This window comes from Tripterygium wilfordii, chromosome 5, assembly GCF_013401445.1.
Source record: "Tripterygium wilfordii isolate XIE 37 chromosome 5, ASM1340144v1, whole genome shotgun sequence".
In the NCBI taxonomy this organism is placed as follows: domain Eukaryota; kingdom Viridiplantae; phylum Streptophyta; class Magnoliopsida; order Celastrales; family Celastraceae; genus Tripterygium; species Tripterygium wilfordii.
The window spans coordinates 8539891-8560263 of record NC_052236.1 but is presented as its reverse complement, the minus strand read 5'-3'; the positions used below and the strand labels follow the sequence as shown (position 1 = coordinate 8560263).

Sequence of the window (20373 nt, the reverse complement as noted above, 5' to 3'; positions counted from 1 at the left end):
GAACTACAATCTTTATCCAAAAACTATATTCTTTCTCCCCCCTTTTTGTAATTATCAAAAAGATCTTAAGGTTTAATTGAAATTCTCATTTTATACTCAAATTCTTAATTGTTTTCAATCATGCAAATGAAGTGAGCTATAGATCGAGTACAAAGTAATGTTCATATTAGCTCCCCCTCACTTCAAGTATAGTAGCATACATACTTCTCACCAAAACATGCCAAATGCACTCCCCCTTAAACTTTGGTCTATAAACCATTTCATATGTCAGTTCAAGTACTAGTTTAAGGATGCACCATGCTTGATACAAGATAAGTATATTTCGTCAATAAAAACTCAAATACTAAATATCACATGAAAGTATACCAATTTAGAATATGTCATTTTAATGCATCTTTTCTAATCATTATCTCTTCCCCATAATGTAATCAATCAATAGGGAATAGGGAGAGGAGTTCACACCAACCAATACATGCGTTCATGAATAGTAATAAAAGCACACTAGAAGTCATGTATTCCACATATTGCTTCCAAATTATAGAGACGCAACAAGTTCACTTAAGAAACTTAGCATACATTCTATCTTTTTCAATTAATGATAATACATGAATTCCTAGACTTAGGGCATGCTCCCCCTTCAATCATGCATACCAATGAATATTTGAGAACATATGCATACCACATATAATCAATGTATTCCAATCCAATTAAAAAACAACAAAAGATACCAATTAAGCAAATATGCACCCATGATGCTTCATTCAAACTTAATGCACGTATCATCATCATTTAATCATGTCTAAAGCATATATCATCCGAAATCAAACATTCCAAATGCAATTGAGTTAAAGTTAAGCATCTAACAAAAATAATGCAAAGGAGTTTAAAGGTTTAAGAAATGACCGTCGAAACCCTCCTAGCTTTTTGTTTGAGCATCTTGATGATATTCCTTTAATATTTGTTCATTCCTTAGAGTGTTTGTGCTTGTCCATGTTTTGAATATATTTTCCTTGATTTAAAGTTGCTCCCCCAAGGGTTGCACACTTTCCTCACCAATTGGTGTTGCTTCATCATTTGAGATCTTCATCTTCTTTTGAGCTCTTCACCAATGGTGCATCCTCATTCAAGATAAGTACCCCACGGGTACCATTTGAGATTAACTCCTTGGGATGTCCAAGGTCCTTCAAATCTGAAAATTATTTCTCTACAAGCACATTGACCTCAAGTGTGGTTATATCATAAAAATTAACACAAACACTTTCCTTAACCATTCTAGGCTTAGCATCAAAAGCATTGTGTGCACTAGAAAGAGATAAGTAATCAAGAAGCATACCAATATCACTTTTATCATCAAACTTCTCCAGATTTTCTTTTGTATTCAAGAAAAAGCATCTTTAAATTAAAACTCCTAAAGTGAATAACTTTAGGTTTTCTCGTCATACAAAAATTACAAAAATAATTTGTTCAATGATTTTCTCATATTCAACCTTTGTCATACATATCATGCATTTCATGCTTAATTTGCAATCTTTTTCAATAAAGATTAAAAATAGTATAAATGCATAACTCTCATACAACAACCAAGCATCATATAACCTAATAAAATCGTTTACAATGACAATCATTAAAAATCATATTTGGGCAGCCCCTTCATTTAGGTTCTAGCATTCAATTTTTTTTTTTTTTTTTTTTTTTTTTAAAGAAACAAATCAATAAAGCCTAGTATCCCAAACTAATGCATAGCACATCTAAATAAAGTGTCATCAAGACGCTTTAGGTATCCAAACCTTGGATCCTTTAGGGTTAGTGGCCACAATTGCATATGCATTAATATTAAAAGAATTCTTCACATATGCTTTCACATCAATATCACACAAACCCTTTGGCACCCACAACCTCCTTAGGTGAACTCTCCTTAGTCTAGGATGAGTTTCCCTAGAGGTACTAGTCTCACCCATGGGATAAGCTAGTTTGGCTTTGCCTTTTGAAGGCTTGGCAATGGTACCAACACTAGTCAAGGTTTCTTTGAGTTTCGTAGGATCAAATCCAAGTCCACTCTTATCAAGGTAGTGTCTTTGAGAGACAAGCAACTTATCAAGCTTTGATGAACTCATAGAGAATTTAGAAAATTGAATTTCTAACATCCTATACTTTTCTTTCACATCATCAAGCTCAAGTTGCAAAGAAGTAGAGTTGTTCAAAATTATACATTCATGCTCATCCCATGTTATCAACTCTTGTTCTAACTCATTCACTCTAGCATGCAAGGCATCCAAATCATGAATCTTTGAAGTATTACAATTTGTCATGTTACTACTAGAAGTGTGCATAGATAATTGCTTTCTAAGATTTTCATTTTCTTTCATCAAAGCATCAAGAGATAAATATATATTATCATGCTTTGCATTTAGATCAACATACTTATCATTCAAGTCATTAATCTCATCCACATGTGATTTCTCAATTTTCACAAGCCTAGATATTTCTTTTGTAGCATGCTTGTATTTAGAAATTAAGTCACCATGAGCATCACATAATTCATCATACACATCACTCAATTCATCATAAGTGGGTAGTGTAGAATCATTTACCATATCATCCGGAATGGATGATAACTCTTCTTCCTTTGCCACCAAGCAAAGGTTGGCCTTGATTTCTTCCTCTTTATCACTAGAGGTCTCCTCCACTTTGGTCACTAGACACACATCGCCATTTGACCTTTCATACTTTCTTTCCATCATTTCCCAAATTTGCTTTGCATTTGTACATCCGGAAATGAGGTCAAGTCCACACCTACTAAGAGAGATATGAAAGAGATTAATAGCATAAACATTTAAGCACATTAATTCAATGTCCTTATTTGTCCATTCATCTCCTCTACTCCTACTAGGACAATGAGGACCATCCTTTACTACCCTCCATACATCTATGCCTCTAGATTTAATAAATATTCTCATTCTATTCTTCCAAAATGGATAGTCACCATCAAAGATAGGTGGAATATCCATAGAAAGGCTTTCGGCCTCAACATGCAAATTTGTGTAAGTCATAAAAATGCTAATAAGGGTGTTAATCCTATGTTTTAGCAAACCGGCTCCGATACCAATTGATGGATCGTACTTAACACAAGAGGGGGGGTGAATTGTGTCCCCAAATTCCGATAGGAATCTCTTTTTATAATTTAAAAGGAAATCAATGTCAATTAACAATTATCACACAAATTTGAACTCTAATGATTATCCTAATCAATATTCATTTCAATGCAAGATGTGATACAATATGGTGAATGATCAATTATCAAATAATCAAGGAATTGCAAAAACAGATTTTTTTTTTTCAAACAACACACTGCACACAGATTTTACAACTCAAATTTCACCTAGCAAATCAAGTCAGAATTCAATGAAATTTGGTATGCAGTATCACAACATCCTAATGAATACTATATCAAAAATTCAGATTAAAATTCAAAGTTTAGCTATGTGAACAGTGCACGGACAGACTAGTGGTTCAGAAAATTCTGCAATCAAAACACTTAATCAATCAACAAGCAAGCAATGCAATCAAGAAAATCCACACAGCAATTTATAGTAGTTCGGAGACTCTTCTCCTACATCTACTACCTAGGTTCACCAACCTAGGATTTTTCAATCTCCACTAAGGATGTGGTTTTCTCAAGAGCTCCACAAAACTCACAAGGGTTTTTAGGTCACCCTTAAAACTGAAGATTTCAAGATAATCTTCAAACTTTACAACCAAGGGTTTCAAGCACTCCCTTAAACTCAACCTCAACAAGGTTTTTGCCCAATGAAGGGACTTTTACAAGTGTTCGGTATAAATGGTTCACTCAAGGTTTGCACTAAGCAAATGGGGTTGAGGAACACTCAAGAATCACAATATCACCTCACGGGTTGGATAGAAAATGAAGAATAATGAGGATTTTCGAATCTGAAAATAAGAAGCCAAATGAGAAGCACTCCCTCTTTGCAAAAGCAAAATAGTGAGGAAGCCTTTAGAGTGGCTTGGGTAGAAGCTTGGATTCAATGGCACAAACTAGCTTGAAAGTTTTGAGAGCAAGAATTTCTTCAATGTAATTTTGGCTTCTCCAAGTTGGAATGAGGAAGAACCCCTCTTTATAATTTACCAAGCTCTTGTGATTTCCACCATTGGATCTTTCTCTATCTTCAAATCTCGACCTTCAATTACATGTGCAAATCTTGGCCATTGAATGAATAGATCATTAAATCTTGACCTTACAATATGTAGCCGTTGCACTTGCATTATTTTCCAAGTCTAGCTTTCCAAGATTTGAGTTGTCATGTGCACTTGCAGCCATCTTTGACAATTTGATCAAACTTGCACCAAATCTTGACCTTGGTATCTCCAACAATTTTGTCATCTTTGACCATTTGATCAAACTTACATCAAATCTTGGCCTTGGTATCTCCAACGATTTCCTACAAAATGTGTAGCAACTTGCAGCCATCTTTGACTCCAAAAATCAAGTAAGATCTTCTTTTAAGTCAAAAATTGCAAGCAAGAATATGGTCTTATGCACAACCATTGGATTCACCTTTTAAATGGTCATCTTAACCCTTCAAGTCTTGTTGTAATCTGATCCATTCATAATTCAAAACAATTCAATCTCGGCCATAGATTAGTGTACCGTTGGAGCTTGTAGTCTTCAAGAATATCTTCATAATCTAAGTCTTGTCTAGTTGCAAAATATACTTTCTCATCTCTTACAAATTTCAACCATTGCATTTGTCCTTTAGCTTCATCAATTTTCTTCTCACAAAAATCTTATCATTGACCTCAATAAAGGAAGCATGTGCAAGATCTTGTTTGATGAAGATAAGAGATCCTTCACATGACCAAACATGTCCCTCCAATCTTGACTTCAAACTCTGAATTTGGCAGCACCAATATATCCATATTATACAGCCCCAAGGCTAATTCCAATCATCAATCAAAATGCCTTAGTGGAAGGTTGATGAACATAGGTTTTTCTTGGTTTTCTAGAGATCCAAGCTCATACTCGAAAACCGGACTTCAGTTCACTTGAGCATACTGAATTCTGAGTCATATGAGACCACAATGATGATTAACCTACAAGGAAATAGGAGGTAGAACTCCTCAATTGTATGTAAGCTCAAAGAGCTTCATATGGAGCGCATAGGTTAATTACATTAGAAAAACAACTCAGAAAATTCATATTACTGCATGATAAATCATTTTATATGTATTAGAATGTCCATGTAAAATTTCATAATAATCGGAAATCGTTTGGTCACTCAACCAAGCAATTAGGTCACTAATAGTGAAACCGATAAATTCTAAGTGTAAATTCAATGTTATTTTGCAAACTCAGTGTAAATGACATTTTCTCTTGAACTTTACTAAGTCAAATATGTTCATAGTGATGAAACTAAGATGCACACGAAATTTCATTTAAATCGGAGTTAATTTGGTTCACCACGTTCACAAAGAACACATATGCACAAAATTAGGTAAAACCTAGTTTTGGCGGAATTTAAGCATATGACCAAATATATATGTGATGCACTTAATTTCTCATGATTATAGTCCTAGAAAATATATTAGACTTTCATGTGCATGTGGTTCAAGTTTCAAGTCATTTGGACATAAGTAAGATAAATTATGATCATTAGAAGATTAATACCCTAACTTAGTCCATGTATATTTATTTTCAAAACTTAATTTCCAGCACTATCTCAAAAATATATAGATACCAAATTCACATAAAGATATGCATAAGCCTTCATTTGTATATGCACAATTAAGATATTAAACAATTAACCAAATAACCATTTAAGCATGTTTTCTAGCATTTTAGGATATGTTCAAGTAAAGCATGCTCACACACATTTTAGTATACAATCATACACAATCATCAAAAACACAATGTTGACTAGACACTAAGTCTTGGTCCAACAATCTCTTCATATTCCATTCGTATAAATATTCAAAAGTAAGAATCATCATAAACCAATATCTTTCTCAAGAAATCTTCAAGGATGGATACTCCTAACTCTCCACCTGTAAAAAGGTCTAGAACTGATGAAGGTTCTACTTCTAAAGAAGAAGAAGGTGGAGGTGATCCCAGATTCAACCTCTCCCCTATAAGGGAAGACGTATACGAGGACGATCCCCAGAAAACTATCGAATCTCTACAAGAAGCTTTGAGGGAAACCAAAAGGAGACTTAAAAAAGCAACCGACAAGGTTCAAGACTACAAAAGGCAACTTATGGTTTCAAGGTATGCCATACAAGGTGTTCGATATATGTCATGGGGCAGACAAGCAAGTACTCATGACCCAGATAAATTGCACGAAGCAATCACTGAGATCACAGTACAACTTGGATCTGTTGCAGATGGAATAGACAGTGTTCTTTATACCCTAGAATAAAATCTTTGTCCAACAGATGTAGGAGAAGAGTCTCCGAACTACTATAAATTGCTGTGTGGACTTTCTTGATTGCATTGCTTGCTTGTTGATTGATTAAGTGTTTTGATTGCAGAATTTTCTGAACCACTAGTCTGTCCGTGCACTGTTCACATAGCTAAACTTTGAATTTTAATCTGAATTTTTGATATAGTATTCATTAGGGTGTTGTGATACTGCATACCAATTTTCATTGAATTCTGACTCGATTTGCTAGGTGAAATTTGAGTTGTAAAATCTGTGTGCAATGTGTTGTTTGAAAAAATCTGTTTTTGCAATTCCTTGATTATTTGATAATTGATCATTCACCATATTGTATCACATCTTGCATTGAAATGAATGTTGATTAGGATAATCATTAGAGTTCAAATTTGTGTGCTAATTGTTAATTGACATTGATTTCCTTTTAAATTATAAAAAGAGATTCCTATCGGAATTTGGGAACACAATTCACCCCCCCCCCCTCTTGTGTTAAGTACGATCCATCAAAACGTTCTGGATTGTCAGCACCACCGGTGATAGTTGTAGCTGGAGGTGACTTGGTGCCATCAATGAAATGAAGAAGGTCATAACCAAAAAGAAGATCATCAATTTATGCTTTTCAGGATGGGTAGTTTGTGGAGTTGAGTTTCACATGCAACTGGTTGGAGTTGAAGGCAACAAGGTTCTGACACTCGATCACCTTCTTGTCTAGAACATAAGCAATGGCCACAGCCATGGGCTCATTGATGATACGCATAACATTTAGACCTGCAATGACACCGGAATCCTTGGTAGCCTGGCGATGAGAGCCATTGAAATATGCAGGGACAGTCACCACAGCATTCTTGACTGTGGACCCAAGGTAGGCCTCAGCAATTTCTACAGAGAACAAAGAATGAAAAGGACAGAAGAATCCAACTATGAACATTTATTTTCTACAGAGAACAACTCTACTTGTTTGAAGATCATATTGATATCAATCAAATCCTTCCAAACTAATGATGAAAGATATAAATCCAACATAACAACCCGGAAATTCTTAGCACACTACTGCTCCATTTGTTTGACGGAAAATCAATCTCTTGAAATTATTTTTTAACTTTGTGGTGTTTGGAGATAAGAAAACAAAATTAGTAAAACAAAATTTATAATTAGTCAACTCAAAATAAGGAGTTGTAAGATGGAAAGCAACTTCCCTTATTATCCTTGGGATGTTGTTTTCCTCACAACAATAAACTGATTGTTAAGCTAATTTTTTTGCTAAAAATATACATGAAAGGCTTTTTAAGATGAATTAAAAAATTGTATCTTTTATATATAATACTGCATATATATAAATACATATACTAAGACATTAAATTAAGACATTCTTTTGCTCAATGTCACTTGGGATCCGGAGGAACTTTTAGGTCAATTAAATTGTACCTCATGTATATAATAAACATTAAAATTATACTTCTTATATGTATATATAAGAAAAATATTAATTAGAAAATATTAGTTTTAACAAGTTATATTACTATGATTGTGAATATATTCTATTAGAGAATGTACTGAGCATATACTTGTGTACACCGACCATTTATAGTTATATACACATCCACATATATAGTGAAATGAAGTAATATTGGATGTGTTTGTATATAAAAAGCATAAAAGAAGTTGGATTATTCTATATTTTGTTGGATTATTGTCTCAAAATATAATTTAATATTTGCGTCTTATAATTGCTATGTATTGACACATTGATAAATATATGTGTATACACATTATATCATCACAAGAAAATAATAATGTTGTATCTCAAATTTACGTTTTCCACCAAACAAACAGTAGAAAACATTAGCAATTTTTTTTGTCCAATCACTAGATCAAACCAATTGTTTTTCCATGATAATTATTTCCTTCAGATATACTTTGCATGAAATGTTAGTTTTCCTCCAAACAAACGGAGTATACATGTAACACCTACTTCCAGATTATAACCACTTTCCTCATTTATACATTAACTAGCGTCATTCCCGCGCGTTGCGGCGTGAGGCGGAGGTTTTCACCGCTGTGGGAGGCGAAGGTTTTTGCCGAGGTTCCGTTTGAGGGGGTGGGTTGGAGGAATTATACATAGTAGGGTGTGGGAGGAAGTCGATTGACGTAAGGAGCTAAAGAGGAAACGGAGATATGATAAACAAATGAAGGCGGCGCTTATGAGACGGCCCAATAAAGAAAAGAAGACAAATAGAAACAAAAAAACTTCGTGGGCCGTTGTTTAACCAAGAAATGAAGGTTTTGATGGAACCGAACCAAGTTTCGAGTGTCGCGGTACCGAGTTGGTCCCAGTTTTATTTTATCCATACGAAATTGTGTTACTAGTGATATTGGTTGTTCCGTTTTTATTGATATCTTAATTACGAAGGTTACCGTATTAACTGGTCTTCGAGGGAATATCAACTATGTTTTCATTAAACTGTATACATATGTTGGTCTCCTATTTTCCTCTACTTTATTTAAAGAGAGAGCTTAAACAAAAAGCATGAGCTCCGACACCTGACAAAGCCATGCAAAGAAAACACAACAGCCAGCCTTGATAAAGATTAAATAATACCAAAACATAGCCATTCCGCGCTCCATGCCAGCGAATAGGACTAAAATACCAAAAGATATATATTCGAGATGTGCATAGCGCTCCATGCCATCAAAGAGAGACCAAGCTGGGGGATTGGCTGTCGGGTATTTCAACATTGTCAACTTCTTCTGTATCTCTTCCATTTGCTTTGCCGCCATTCGATCTACTCAAGCAATCGATCTTACTTTCGATGATATGATATAAATAAGTATCAGCATGTGATTAGAAAACATAAATTGTTGATAACTCTGCATTAGGCATATAATAATGAATATGCCAAACTTCCCATCTTTTCCCATTCCAATCCCAAATCACTGAAAAATGAAGCTCTTCCAAAAGGCGACGAAAGAATGTTGTGAGAAATTACACAGTATGTGTAACAAAAAGTATAGAGGATGGAATTGTTACAGCAGACCAACATGTGCAAAATGAAATACATGTGAAGGACTGATTAATAACATTCCTTGTGATATTGCAACGCTACATAGAAGTTATCACCACATGAGTACACCCCCAAGCAATGGCACTAATGATACCAGAAGCATGAACGTGGAATCAGTGCTTGATGAATAAAGGATACCTGTTGTAGGAATTAATGAAATTCCCCTGCAGGATTATTGATTAAGAAAGAAAAGAAGGGAAATTCGAACATGAATAGAACAAAAAGTTGAATCCCCTAGAAAGAGTAAGATTCTGAAAAGAATTAAGGGGGAAAAACCACAATATATTCAAACATGGTAAAATAATCTCACCATTGGCTGCAGAAACTATGACAACCACCAAGTCAGATATTAATATTCTTATATGAAAATTAAAGCATTAATCTTGATCGATGAGAATTGAAACCAAACAATGTCAGAACATTGTTAAAAGGTCAAAACCAAAAGCACCAAATATAGTTTCATAACGATGTGTGAACAATATATAATTGTACAATAAGATTTATAATTGACATTTTAAATAGATAAATTAAAGCAAAGCTCACCTGAGTCGTCTGGCACAATCTGAATCTCATGCGTCATTTGATGTTTCATATAGGGACTGTTTTCTCTATTCATCTTCTGTAGACATGTAATCCAAAACCATTTGTCAAATCAACAAAACGAATGGTAAACCAAATATATGCACAAAGAAGATAGAAAATTCCAAACAATAGAAATCGAAAGTTCGAAACAGCTCTTATTATGTACTTCCTACAAAAATGAGGCAGTAAAAATGACTCAGAAAACAGCTGACGACATGGGTTTTGCAATGGAGCAAACAATCTAGATTTGATTTCGTTGACCCTTCGTTGATAATGATGACTTCATAGAAGAACAGAGATCCAAAGAGAACCAAAAAATATAATCCCTAAACCCAAATATCCTGAAACTAACAACTTCTTTTTGTACTAAGCTGTTTTAAGTCGCCGATTGATAAATTACCATACTATAATATCAAACCTGAACGCTAAATTAATCATATTGTGAGCAGTATATAATCAATTTCTTCCAAATCCAACCTATGACTCTCTACCGGTCCTTGACTAACCCACCTCCGTCCCCCTACAAAAGTTGAGACATAAATTAAGTTAATGAACAAAATGTAAAAAAATACAAAAAGAATAAGAGGAAAAAGTGAAGAAAAGGAAAAATCATTTAAAGTTATTGAATAAACAAATCTTCCCAGTTTTCTTTCTCTTTTTCTTTACATGTTCCTCATCAACATTCATTTTAGACCTGAACTTCTCACCATGTTCTTCTTCCTTTTTCACATGGGTTTCGTCATATTATTAAAAGAAGTAAAAGTTGTAATCCAGCCAAAAAGAACACATGCATGATTTGCAAAGATAGCTTTGAATTTCAATAAGTACCAATTTCTTATATTTCTTATTCTAAGCTTTCATATTCTTATTGTAATAACTTTTTCATGACACTTATTTCCCTGCATTAGGAGGTTTATGCCAAAAGTTAAATGAAGGTTGAATAATATTGACAGTAATTTAAACAAATAAAAATGGACTAAATATCAATTTTTAATAATTACTCACAGCATCTAACATCGGTTCACCTCTAGTACCATAAACTCCTGCACGCATCAGCAATAAATAGAAATAAGAAAGGCTAATTCAAAGGCTGCAACCAATAAGTTAAGAAAGGATAACTGACAGGAAAAACTTTCACATATTTGAATTTAGATAGTGAAAAATGACAATAGAAACAGCAAAAAACAGGTGCCTAAAATGAATGCCAGTATATGTTAATGTTTTTGCTGGTTATAATAAAGAGTGCTGGATAAAATTTAGATAATATATGTATATGTATGTTGTTTATGTGAACAAACTAATTGAATTTTATAGGATAAACATCTCATGGAGAATAATTGATTCATGAAAAGCACATCCAAGAGGCAATCTGTCTCCTCCATTGTTAAAAGGACCATTAATTGACAATTATATAAAAAATAAAGATAAGCAACTTATGAAATACCTATAATTAATTAATACTTAATTAAATAGTGATAATACTCAACAACAACAGCCCATTGAAGAAGCCATTTTCGTCTTCATTGTTAGGTACCCGAATAATCTTAATAGTCTCATTGTCAAAAATTTGAAGTCCGATCTTTATTTCCACCAGAGATATAGGACCATGAAGTCATTATAAAAGGCACCAATGACAACATGAGAATGTGTAAAGAGAACTCTTACAGAATATATGCTTCTGAACATGATGAGATGCATCTTAACAATAGAGTACGTAAGACACATTGATGTAAGAATTTATACTGACCTCAAGCTTTACCTTTAGTAAATCTGCTTCCTTTGTTTTCCCATGCATCTTATTCTCCGTTGTCAAATGTGCCAGAAGACGGTCAGTAAAAGTATTACTTCTTCACAGGCCAGGGAATGAAAATTATCGAACCACGGAATTCCACAGACATGAAGGACGAAGAGGGAATTGCAGAAAATTCCCCACATTTTTCGGCTTGCAAAAATAGCAGGTTGAATAAAGTGTAAAGAAGGCGATCACAGCACGCATAGTTCCATGTGCCTTGTCAGAAGCTTCAATGTGAGGGGAACAGTTGAGATAGATGCAACGCAGAAGTGCCTTAAAATGTTATTTTAAACATGATAAATGAGTAAAAAATGAATCCTTATTCAATCTCAGTTGGAATATCAAAACAAAGCAATAAGCATGACGTTGTTTAGAAGGCCTTCTTGCATTGGTATGCCCCAAGGTAGGGTCCTCCCAATAAACTACATTAGGTTGCAAGAAGACCAATAAACTTCAACCATTTCTTAGAACTTGACCAAGCAAAAGAATCTACGTTACTACATTCACAGAGAGTTCATTTACTCTTTTTGATAGCAAATTCAATATTCAAATACATGCGAATATATTCTAGCATCAAGCCTGCTATTTCTGTTGTCAGTTGTCACACAAGCAGGACAAACATTAAAAAAATATAGACACAAAGGTTCATCTGAAACTAATAATGGCTAAGCAAATATAAATACGAAACACCAAAGAGAACACGTAGCTTGATCAAATTGGCAACTGTTATATTGAGAAGCAATCGAGTGTTTTTAATATTGACTAAAGACAAATGCATACCTTCCATGTATAAATCTTCAAATGTCGAATTTAAGTCAACAATTACATCACCGCCCTTCGCAGTTCTCTCCAGCTCCTCCCCCAATGACCCCCCACCACAGAACCTATGAAAGAGAGAATCCAGTACCTTATTAGCAAACCAGATTGGTTATAAGTTTAGGAAAAAGAGAAACTATCTAGTGTCTCACTTTTTTCTGAAATTTTGTTTGACCATCTTCCCTTCCTCACCATCTGGAGCTAATATTGGTAGAGACTCTCACCAAGAACTGCAAATGTGGCATCATCGTGATCCAGAATTAATCAATGATTATGAAAGGAAACCCATATAAAAAAAAAGCCAAATGGAGACAGAGATTGGCCTCTTATTCAACATTTTTATGTACACCATCCCCATAGTTGTAAGACACAACCAAATTAAAAGAACGAAAATTGAAACGGCATATAAACCATTGTGCCTAACCTTCTAACTTGCATGTAAGAAGTTTATGGTATATGTGGTGCATTCCGTTAATAACATTGACCTGAAAATTTCCACCAAATAAGAGAACACATTAGAATTGAGTCCAAAAACCTGTACCAAATCAGCCCAAAAGAAAAGCATAAAAAATACAGATGAACGAATAAAGGGTATCTAAAACAAACAAAATATACCTTTACTACCAAGTACCAACATTGAAGGGCCTATTGTCAGTTCTGAAGGCAATGCCGGGAACATATTTTACCCAAACAGGGAATCCCCTGAACAACAGTAGTATTGATCAATGTTTTACCCGTCTTGCTGTATTTGTAAACGTGAACGACGGCGGTGGAGGAGAAGGGGAGGGCGGAATCAGAGATGGCATGGGAAGAGATGAGTTGATCAGAGAAATCTGCTCTGATTCGACGCCCAAGTACATCTGTTGTTCCATTCTCGCTTTCTTCACTCAAGATCGTCTGCAAATAGATGAACCTACAAAAAAGCAAGACCTACATGCAAGAAAATCGAAGCAAAGACATCACCAAAGCTCCTAAACCCACCAACTTACCGATAAACACCCCAACCACCTATGGCAAGCCGAAGAAAGAACTGGAGAACAACCGAAGAAAGAAACAGAACGAAGACTGCTGAAAAGACAGTAAAAGTAGATACATGAACACACAAGAAAGCAAGACAACCGAAGGAAGATGTGCAAGTGACGATCGCCGAAAAGGCAGGAAAAGTAGATACTAACCTCAGCTGCCTGATAGTCAGTGGCGGAGTTGGGATGGATTGTCACTGGGGGGTCGCACTTTCTATAATGATAAACAATTATATATCAAAATGACCTATTAAGAGGACAAAATGATATTAGTTAAAATCACCCAAATAATCATAGTTATAAAAACAAACATATTACAATTAGACAAATAACAAATAAAATATTACATATATTAATTTTTTAAAAAAAAAATTGAGTGGGGTCACTTGACCCCACTCCTCCCGCCTATCTCCGCCACTGCTGATAGTACCAAAGCTATGAACCACGCCAAACACCCAAAGCAAATCCAACCCTCCATTTTGTAGCAAAAGGAACACTCAGCCCGTAGTAAATCGAAGCTCCCGACGTCAACCGTAACAAAACGAAGCTCACGCTGTGTGAAGTAGAGAGGGAAAACCCAATGGCCCGAGAGAGATTCGGGGACAGAGAAAGCAGGGGAGAAAGGAAGATGAGGCACAGGACAGAGTAGGAGACTTTTGCAGAAGCAGATTCAACAGAAGAAGTGCATGCATCTGTTTTTACGGTCAGATCAAAAGCACCAAAAGCAATCGAATGGCTCAAGTTGAATAAGCTACAAAAACGACGTCGTTCTGTATACAAAGATTCCCAAAAAATCACGCCGATACAGAGATGGTGGGCCACTCGACATCGTTTCCCATGAAGCCTTTAGCATCCTCAAAGATCGAACACACGCGTGCATGCACCAGAAGACACAAAAAAACAAAATAAAAACAACTCAAACGATGTCGTTTCGCGGGCCCAAACGTTGAAGAGAATGAAAACCACTCCCGAGAGTAGCAAAAAACCATCCAACTCGCCACAGAATCACTCTAAATCTATGGACTTTATATATTGTAACTAGGCAGGAACCCGCGCGTTGCGGCGGGCCTGGTGAATTAGCGGGCGGCTGATGAATATACTACGTAGTGAAATCATCGCTTTGAAAAGAACTTGGCAAAGATCACGCAGGTCAAAAGCAACATCCACACGAAACGAAAACACTGATTTTGTCCACATCTGCTTTCGTCTTCAACTTCATGCGAAGAAGACTATGGACAACAGCGAAACGTAATCGTTTTGTGCCATCAATTCAAACATGCATGCTTTTGTTTATTAACTCTGTTTCTTTTTAATAAACAACATGCATGCTTTTGGTCCGTTGGCGTTGAAGAAAAGACGATGGCATTGAATACTTAATTTTGTAAAGAAAATTCATATTGGACAAATATAAATTATAAATACACTATAATTTGAAACTCCCAAAATCTGCACTCTAATAATTTGAATTAAACGAAGCATAAGTTGAATATTTTTAGCAAATATTTTTGTTGTCTCATCCTCAAAGTACTCATAATCAAAACCCATCTAATATTTAGTAAGATTAAAAAGAGGAGAAGAACAAATGAGAACAAAAAATTAGGAAAAAAAAACCTTCATAGGTCTCCCATGGATAAACTAAGCCATTGTGATTCCGATCAACGAAGGTGACATGTTATTAAAGAACATTCTCATCAGACAATCTATATTCCGCAATGTATATTTAGCAGCTGCACCCATCCACACCGAATCAAGCAGAAGATGTTATAAGCATCCTTTTGCAATAAAACCTTTCATGGAGTGAGAACCCAATACCACCGAAGTGCCAAATTATTAATGATACGCGTGGAAAAGACACAATTTTGTGCTTCAGTTGTTCTCGTCATGCTTTTTCTTTCTTTTTTTTCCAGATGAAGATGTGTGTTTCCAGAGCTAATCATCATGAAGCTGCTATAGGCGGCATTTGAACAGTATATTTTGGAAATTATCAGTTCAATCCAATCATTTTTGTTACATTGTTCAACATATAAACTACAAAGAATGGTTTGTAATCTTTTTCTTCCCTCAACTCACAAAAATTGAACCTATTGGTTATTTTACCAGGTTATGCAGAAGAATCTAAGGGCATACAAATAACCCATGGATATTCATCTACCAATAATTACGAAATTCTTAAGATTCTGGACCAAGACAGTTGAGTTTATCAATTGCATAGCATCCAACATAAATACTATATAGATAAGAATGGTGAGGGTAGTAACCTGCCCTTATTTGGCTGCACTTTGGGTGTCGGAAATTATCTTTTCACGGTTCCTGCCTCCTAAATGAGTTGAGATAAAAATTCAGTTATAACACGCAGAGCTGAACTTGAGAGTGTCAATTAAATTGACGATGAAATGAAGAAACAAAACGTTGATCAAAACCAAGGAGAGATGCTATTCACCTTACCTGAAAACAATGGAAAGAGCATAACCTGCAGCGCGACTCAGCTCACCTCAGAACAAATATGAGAGTTGACCTAATTTCGAGCTGGAACAGCAAGCAACACAGACAACCCAGTGCGCATAGAACAACCTGAGGTAATCGACAGAAAGATTATAACATAATATAGCATGAACCCCAGACCCCTTAATGAATGGTTTCAAGATACAGAAGAAATAAATAAAAAACCAACATCCAAACTGATTGAGCAACTAATATGCACAAAACAGATTGATGGCATGTCATAGTTGAAATTTTACACAGATATGTAGATATGAAACAATACAGAAGAATTTTGATGCATACCAATGTGACCTCGACATGAATCCCCTTCATTGCTCGAAAAAAAATTACAAAAGTCCAGGAGCAAATAAGACAATTTAATAACTCACAATTTGCCCAGCTGTGAGTAGAATTGCTAGCAACAGACAACCATTACCATTGTCTTCCTTTGCAACTGCGAAGAAAAGCAATTACAACATGAGAAACTAATTAGAGAAGAAGGTAAGGATAATAACACAATAGAAAACAAATAGAAAGAATGATATTGATTAATAGAGAAAGTTAATGTTAATTGTTGTTTGGCGATGGACAGAGCTTAAAAGAATATATCATCTCTGGAAAATAAGGCAGAGACAATAGCATTGGTTTTAGTTTAGACTGACGGTATATAGAGTGGCATGAGGTTCAAGAACTTCGATTAGTGAACTCAACTTCAGTCATGCAAAACAAATCGATATGCTGAAATTATGAGTAAGAATTGTTTGAGGTCAACCTTTCTATCTCTTGGACTTCATTATAATTGAAATACAAAGTGATAGCGGCAGTAATATTATAGACTTACTTGTTTATAGTTCATCAAAGATTTCGTGATACACAACGTTTTTTGTGTATCCGTTTTTGTCTTCATTGCTAGAACCCAACATTAGTTTAAGTCCTTTATATGTGGTGACCTTTGATGCAGCCACATATAATTGTCTATGGGTGAACAATGGTCTTGGAATATACAAACCCACCTTCTCAAGTGTTTGTCCTTGACTTCTATTTCATCAATGAAACTAATAATTTTTTGAATGAACTTAATGAAGTCCACAACCTCAGCTGGAGTAAAAAAACGAATCACTAAAAAATGGAAAAAGGTTGTCCTAGCTCTCACCAAAAAATTAAGACCGAATTGAAAACACAAATGCATCAAGGATAAGAAATTGTTAAGCAAGCAACAAACTATCTTATTTTGAAATGCAAAGTTGAGCAGGCATTTCAAATCAAGTAACTTTCCACAGCTACTGATAAATATAATATTAATTGTAAGCACATAGCTTTCAAAATCCAATGAAAAATGAAAGTTAGTTACTGAAACATCTGATTAACTGCAAGCATGTGACATTCAAAATCCAATGAACAATGAAAGTTACTTACTGAAACATCCCTTTGGATCAGAACTTCCAAGTTGAGTTCCCTACATTTTTAGTTTCAAACCCAGGGAAAATCAGTGAATGATATAGCCGAAAATCAATGACTGATATATTAGAATAATTTCCATTGCAAAGCTCGACATTAAATCTATGTATACCCCCACTGGTCCAGTGACTAAGAGGAGATTCTTCAGCCTGGGTCCATCGATGTTCCCTGAGTCAGTGTCACTTGGATACCAATCATCGTAAGTATCTTCAATGTCGCTTTCATCACCGCCAATGGAGTTCTTGCTTGGTTTATGATCTCTTTCACGCCAAAGACGTAGCCACTCACTCAAAAACTTAACCGATTCCTCATTACCGCATACCTTCAGAAATGTGGACAGCAAAAGCGTTAAAGAAGAAATGTACACAACAAACAAAGAATAGAATGATATATTGATAAGCTTTTCTCAATTGTCTGACCTCAATGGCCCTTTTTGATTGATATTTATCAGCCCATATGCGGCCATCAAGTTGAAGAGAAGAGCCGATGTAGTATGACATCATCCTGCACATGCATTAATATAATAAAAGCATAAATTTCCACATACAATTATTTCAAATTCAAAAATATATGAATGCATTGTGAAACAATAAGGGCGCAACTTTGATGTAAAAGCAGCAGGAAGACAAATTTAGTTCATTTACATTAATAACTTGAGAATTCAATCCTCAATATGCAAAAAAAAAAAGTGACAGATGAGTATTACAATTCTAAATTTACCTCAGCAAGAGGCCCTCTGAAGTTGTAAGCTTAAGCAGGAACCGGTGTAAAAGAAGATAATATCAGCAGGCTATAACATCTCATACCCAAAAGTTGATGTAAGCATACAAACTTCAAACCAAAAGGTGTAAGCGAGGAAGTGTCAATCAAGTACTCCGGACCTTAAAATTGAGAAATCCAAGAAACTTAAATCGAAATTCTTAAACAATATAAATCGCACTATATCACCGAATCCACTATAGATTATTTAAATAACGAAAAAGAAGCATCGGTGGATTTCAATACCAACTTGGACTAACGATCCCGCTGCAACTCCGAGAAGATATCCTGTTCAAAACATATGACGCAATCACATAACATACTAAAAGCAGTTAAATTAAAAATTCTTAATCAAGCAAAGAAAGAACAAAAATAGAAACTAAAACTGAAGCAGATGCGTTAAAATTAAGTTTTATAACCTGAAGGGAGAAGAAAAAAATGTGAAAAGCCATCACCTATATCCCCACAATAAGGAAGAAGACGAACAAAGAGGAGTCCCTAACCTGAATGGAAAATTAGAGAAAGGACAGAGCATAGCAAAAATTAGCATTGGAGAAAGGTGGAATAATGAGATTTGGTTCTGAAATCCAATATCCATCAAACCTACAAAAAGAAGCACAGTGTAAACAGTTGTTGGATAAACAATTCAATTCCATGATGAGCAAAGAAGTAAAAGCAAGAACAACAACCCACAAAAGCCTACCACGTATCCATTAGCCTTCAATCAGTGAGCCCAAGATAAATACATACCCCAAGGTCGACCGCCGAAAAGAACATGATCAAACTGCAGACATGAAAAAACAGAAACAAAAAAGAAGCAAAACAGGAACAAAATCTAATCGAAGAATTGCGAAGAAGATAGAAGAATTGTCAACACGAAAATAGCAGGAACGACCCCAATAACCCGTCAATTGCATGAAAATATCGAACATAAACTGATTTGGAGAGAGATATTAGTCATGGGATCGATTTGGAGAGAGAGGCGTGAAATATAGAGAGACGTAACCATAAAATCCGTAGAAACCCATATAGAACCCAAATCTAAGATGCATGAACCCAAAAAGTAATTCTCTTTGCTTGCAGAGGCAAACCCGAACAAAGACAAAAGTTGGGATTGAAATCGTGAAACGTGAACGTGAAGAAGAAGACAGAGCTCGTAATTTAAGGTGCATGTATCGTCGTATACGGTCAGGATGAAAGGAGAGTGATAGGAATGGGTTTGTATGAAGATGAGTACATCCACACACGCGAGAGTATGAAAAACGTTGGGAACTCGCCGGGAGAAGGCCTCAAAAAACTCAAGAATAGAATAAAGTAATGATTATTATTGTAATTGTAATTGATAATTCATAAAATTTCTGGCAAAGTTTCTTTTCTATTTTGATAACTCGCCTGCAAAAAAAATAAACAATAGCCTTAGGCCATCTACAACATATAATCGCTATATAATCTATCCTTCATTCACAGATGCATAAGTAGTGCATCATATTACTCTCATGACATTCTCTATGCCAAACCATTAATTAAGTCTATATCTCAGAAAATACTAAAAACTAAAATAGAGGAAAGCTTCTTCTTCTTTCTTTTTTTTTTTCCTTCTCTGAACTTTCTATTAGTGCTAGGTTATTAGCAAAGTAGAGGAGTGGGTGATCCCCTTTCTCCATCCTTTTCCATTTTTTTTTCATTTTTTTATAAAGTTCATCTCATATTAATTCAACTACAAATTTGACGTCTCTAGAATAGTTATTCCTAATAAGTCATTTCCCTTGTTTTATTTAGTTAACCCATAGTTTTATTTTAATAGAAGAATTCCAGGCCGGTACCTATTAGAAAACTTTTGGACATTTAGGTCCAATAGAAAATACATGGACATGAAAATACCTAGAGATTGCCTAGTTACCTTTCTACCCAGTATCCTTCTTTCTTCCACAAATTTCTTTCCTCTTCTGTGT

General features: G+C 35.1%; 1 protein-coding gene and 1 long non-coding RNA gene across 12 annotated transcripts; both read right to left on the bottom strand.

Moving 5' to 3' along the window:
• Positions 1-9337: 9337 nt before the first annotated feature.
• Positions 9338-14564, bottom strand: LOC119998420. 7 transcript variants are annotated; one of them, XR_005468243.1, is made up of 10 exons: positions 14071-14563; positions 13877-13970; positions 13317-13769; positions 13126-13186; positions 12854-12931; positions 12666-12769; positions 11841-12112; positions 11099-11136; positions 10055-10130; positions 9338-9675 (listed from the first exon to the last, which is right to left on the bottom strand). It is a non-coding gene; the product is annotated as an uncharacterized LOC119998420 (long non-coding RNA). The 7 variants fall into 7 exon arrangements; XR_005468241.1 differs by having other exon boundaries at positions 9338-9649; XR_005468242.1 differs by having other exon boundaries at positions 9338-9649; positions 11853-12112.
• Positions 14565-14922: 358 nt separating this feature from the next.
• On the bottom strand, positions 14923-19705 carry LOC119998458. Of its 5 annotated transcripts, XM_038845797.1 has the most exons (12): positions 19125-19705; positions 18925-19024; positions 18669-18709; positions 18383-18425; positions 18082-18166; positions 17775-17984; positions 17621-17660; positions 16641-16658; positions 16508-16531; positions 16164-16294; positions 15982-16040; positions 14923-15450 (listed from the first exon to the last, which is right to left on the bottom strand). In XM_038845797.1, exons 2-10 carry the CDS (start codon positions 19017-19019, stop codon positions 16239-16241), a joined length of 612 nt encoding a protein of 203 aa, XP_038701725.1. In that variant the 5' UTR covers positions 19020-19024; positions 19125-19705; the 3' UTR covers positions 14923-15450; positions 15982-16040; positions 16164-16238. The 5 variants fall into 5 exon arrangements, with proteins under 5 accessions (XP_038701725.1, XP_038701723.1, XP_038701721.1 ...); XM_038845795.1 differs by lacking the exon at positions 16508-16531 and having other exon boundaries at positions 16594-16658; XM_038845793.1 differs by lacking the exon at positions 16508-16531 and having other exon boundaries at positions 16169-16294; positions 16594-16658; positions 19125-19704.
• Positions 19706-20373: the final 668 nt, after the last annotated feature.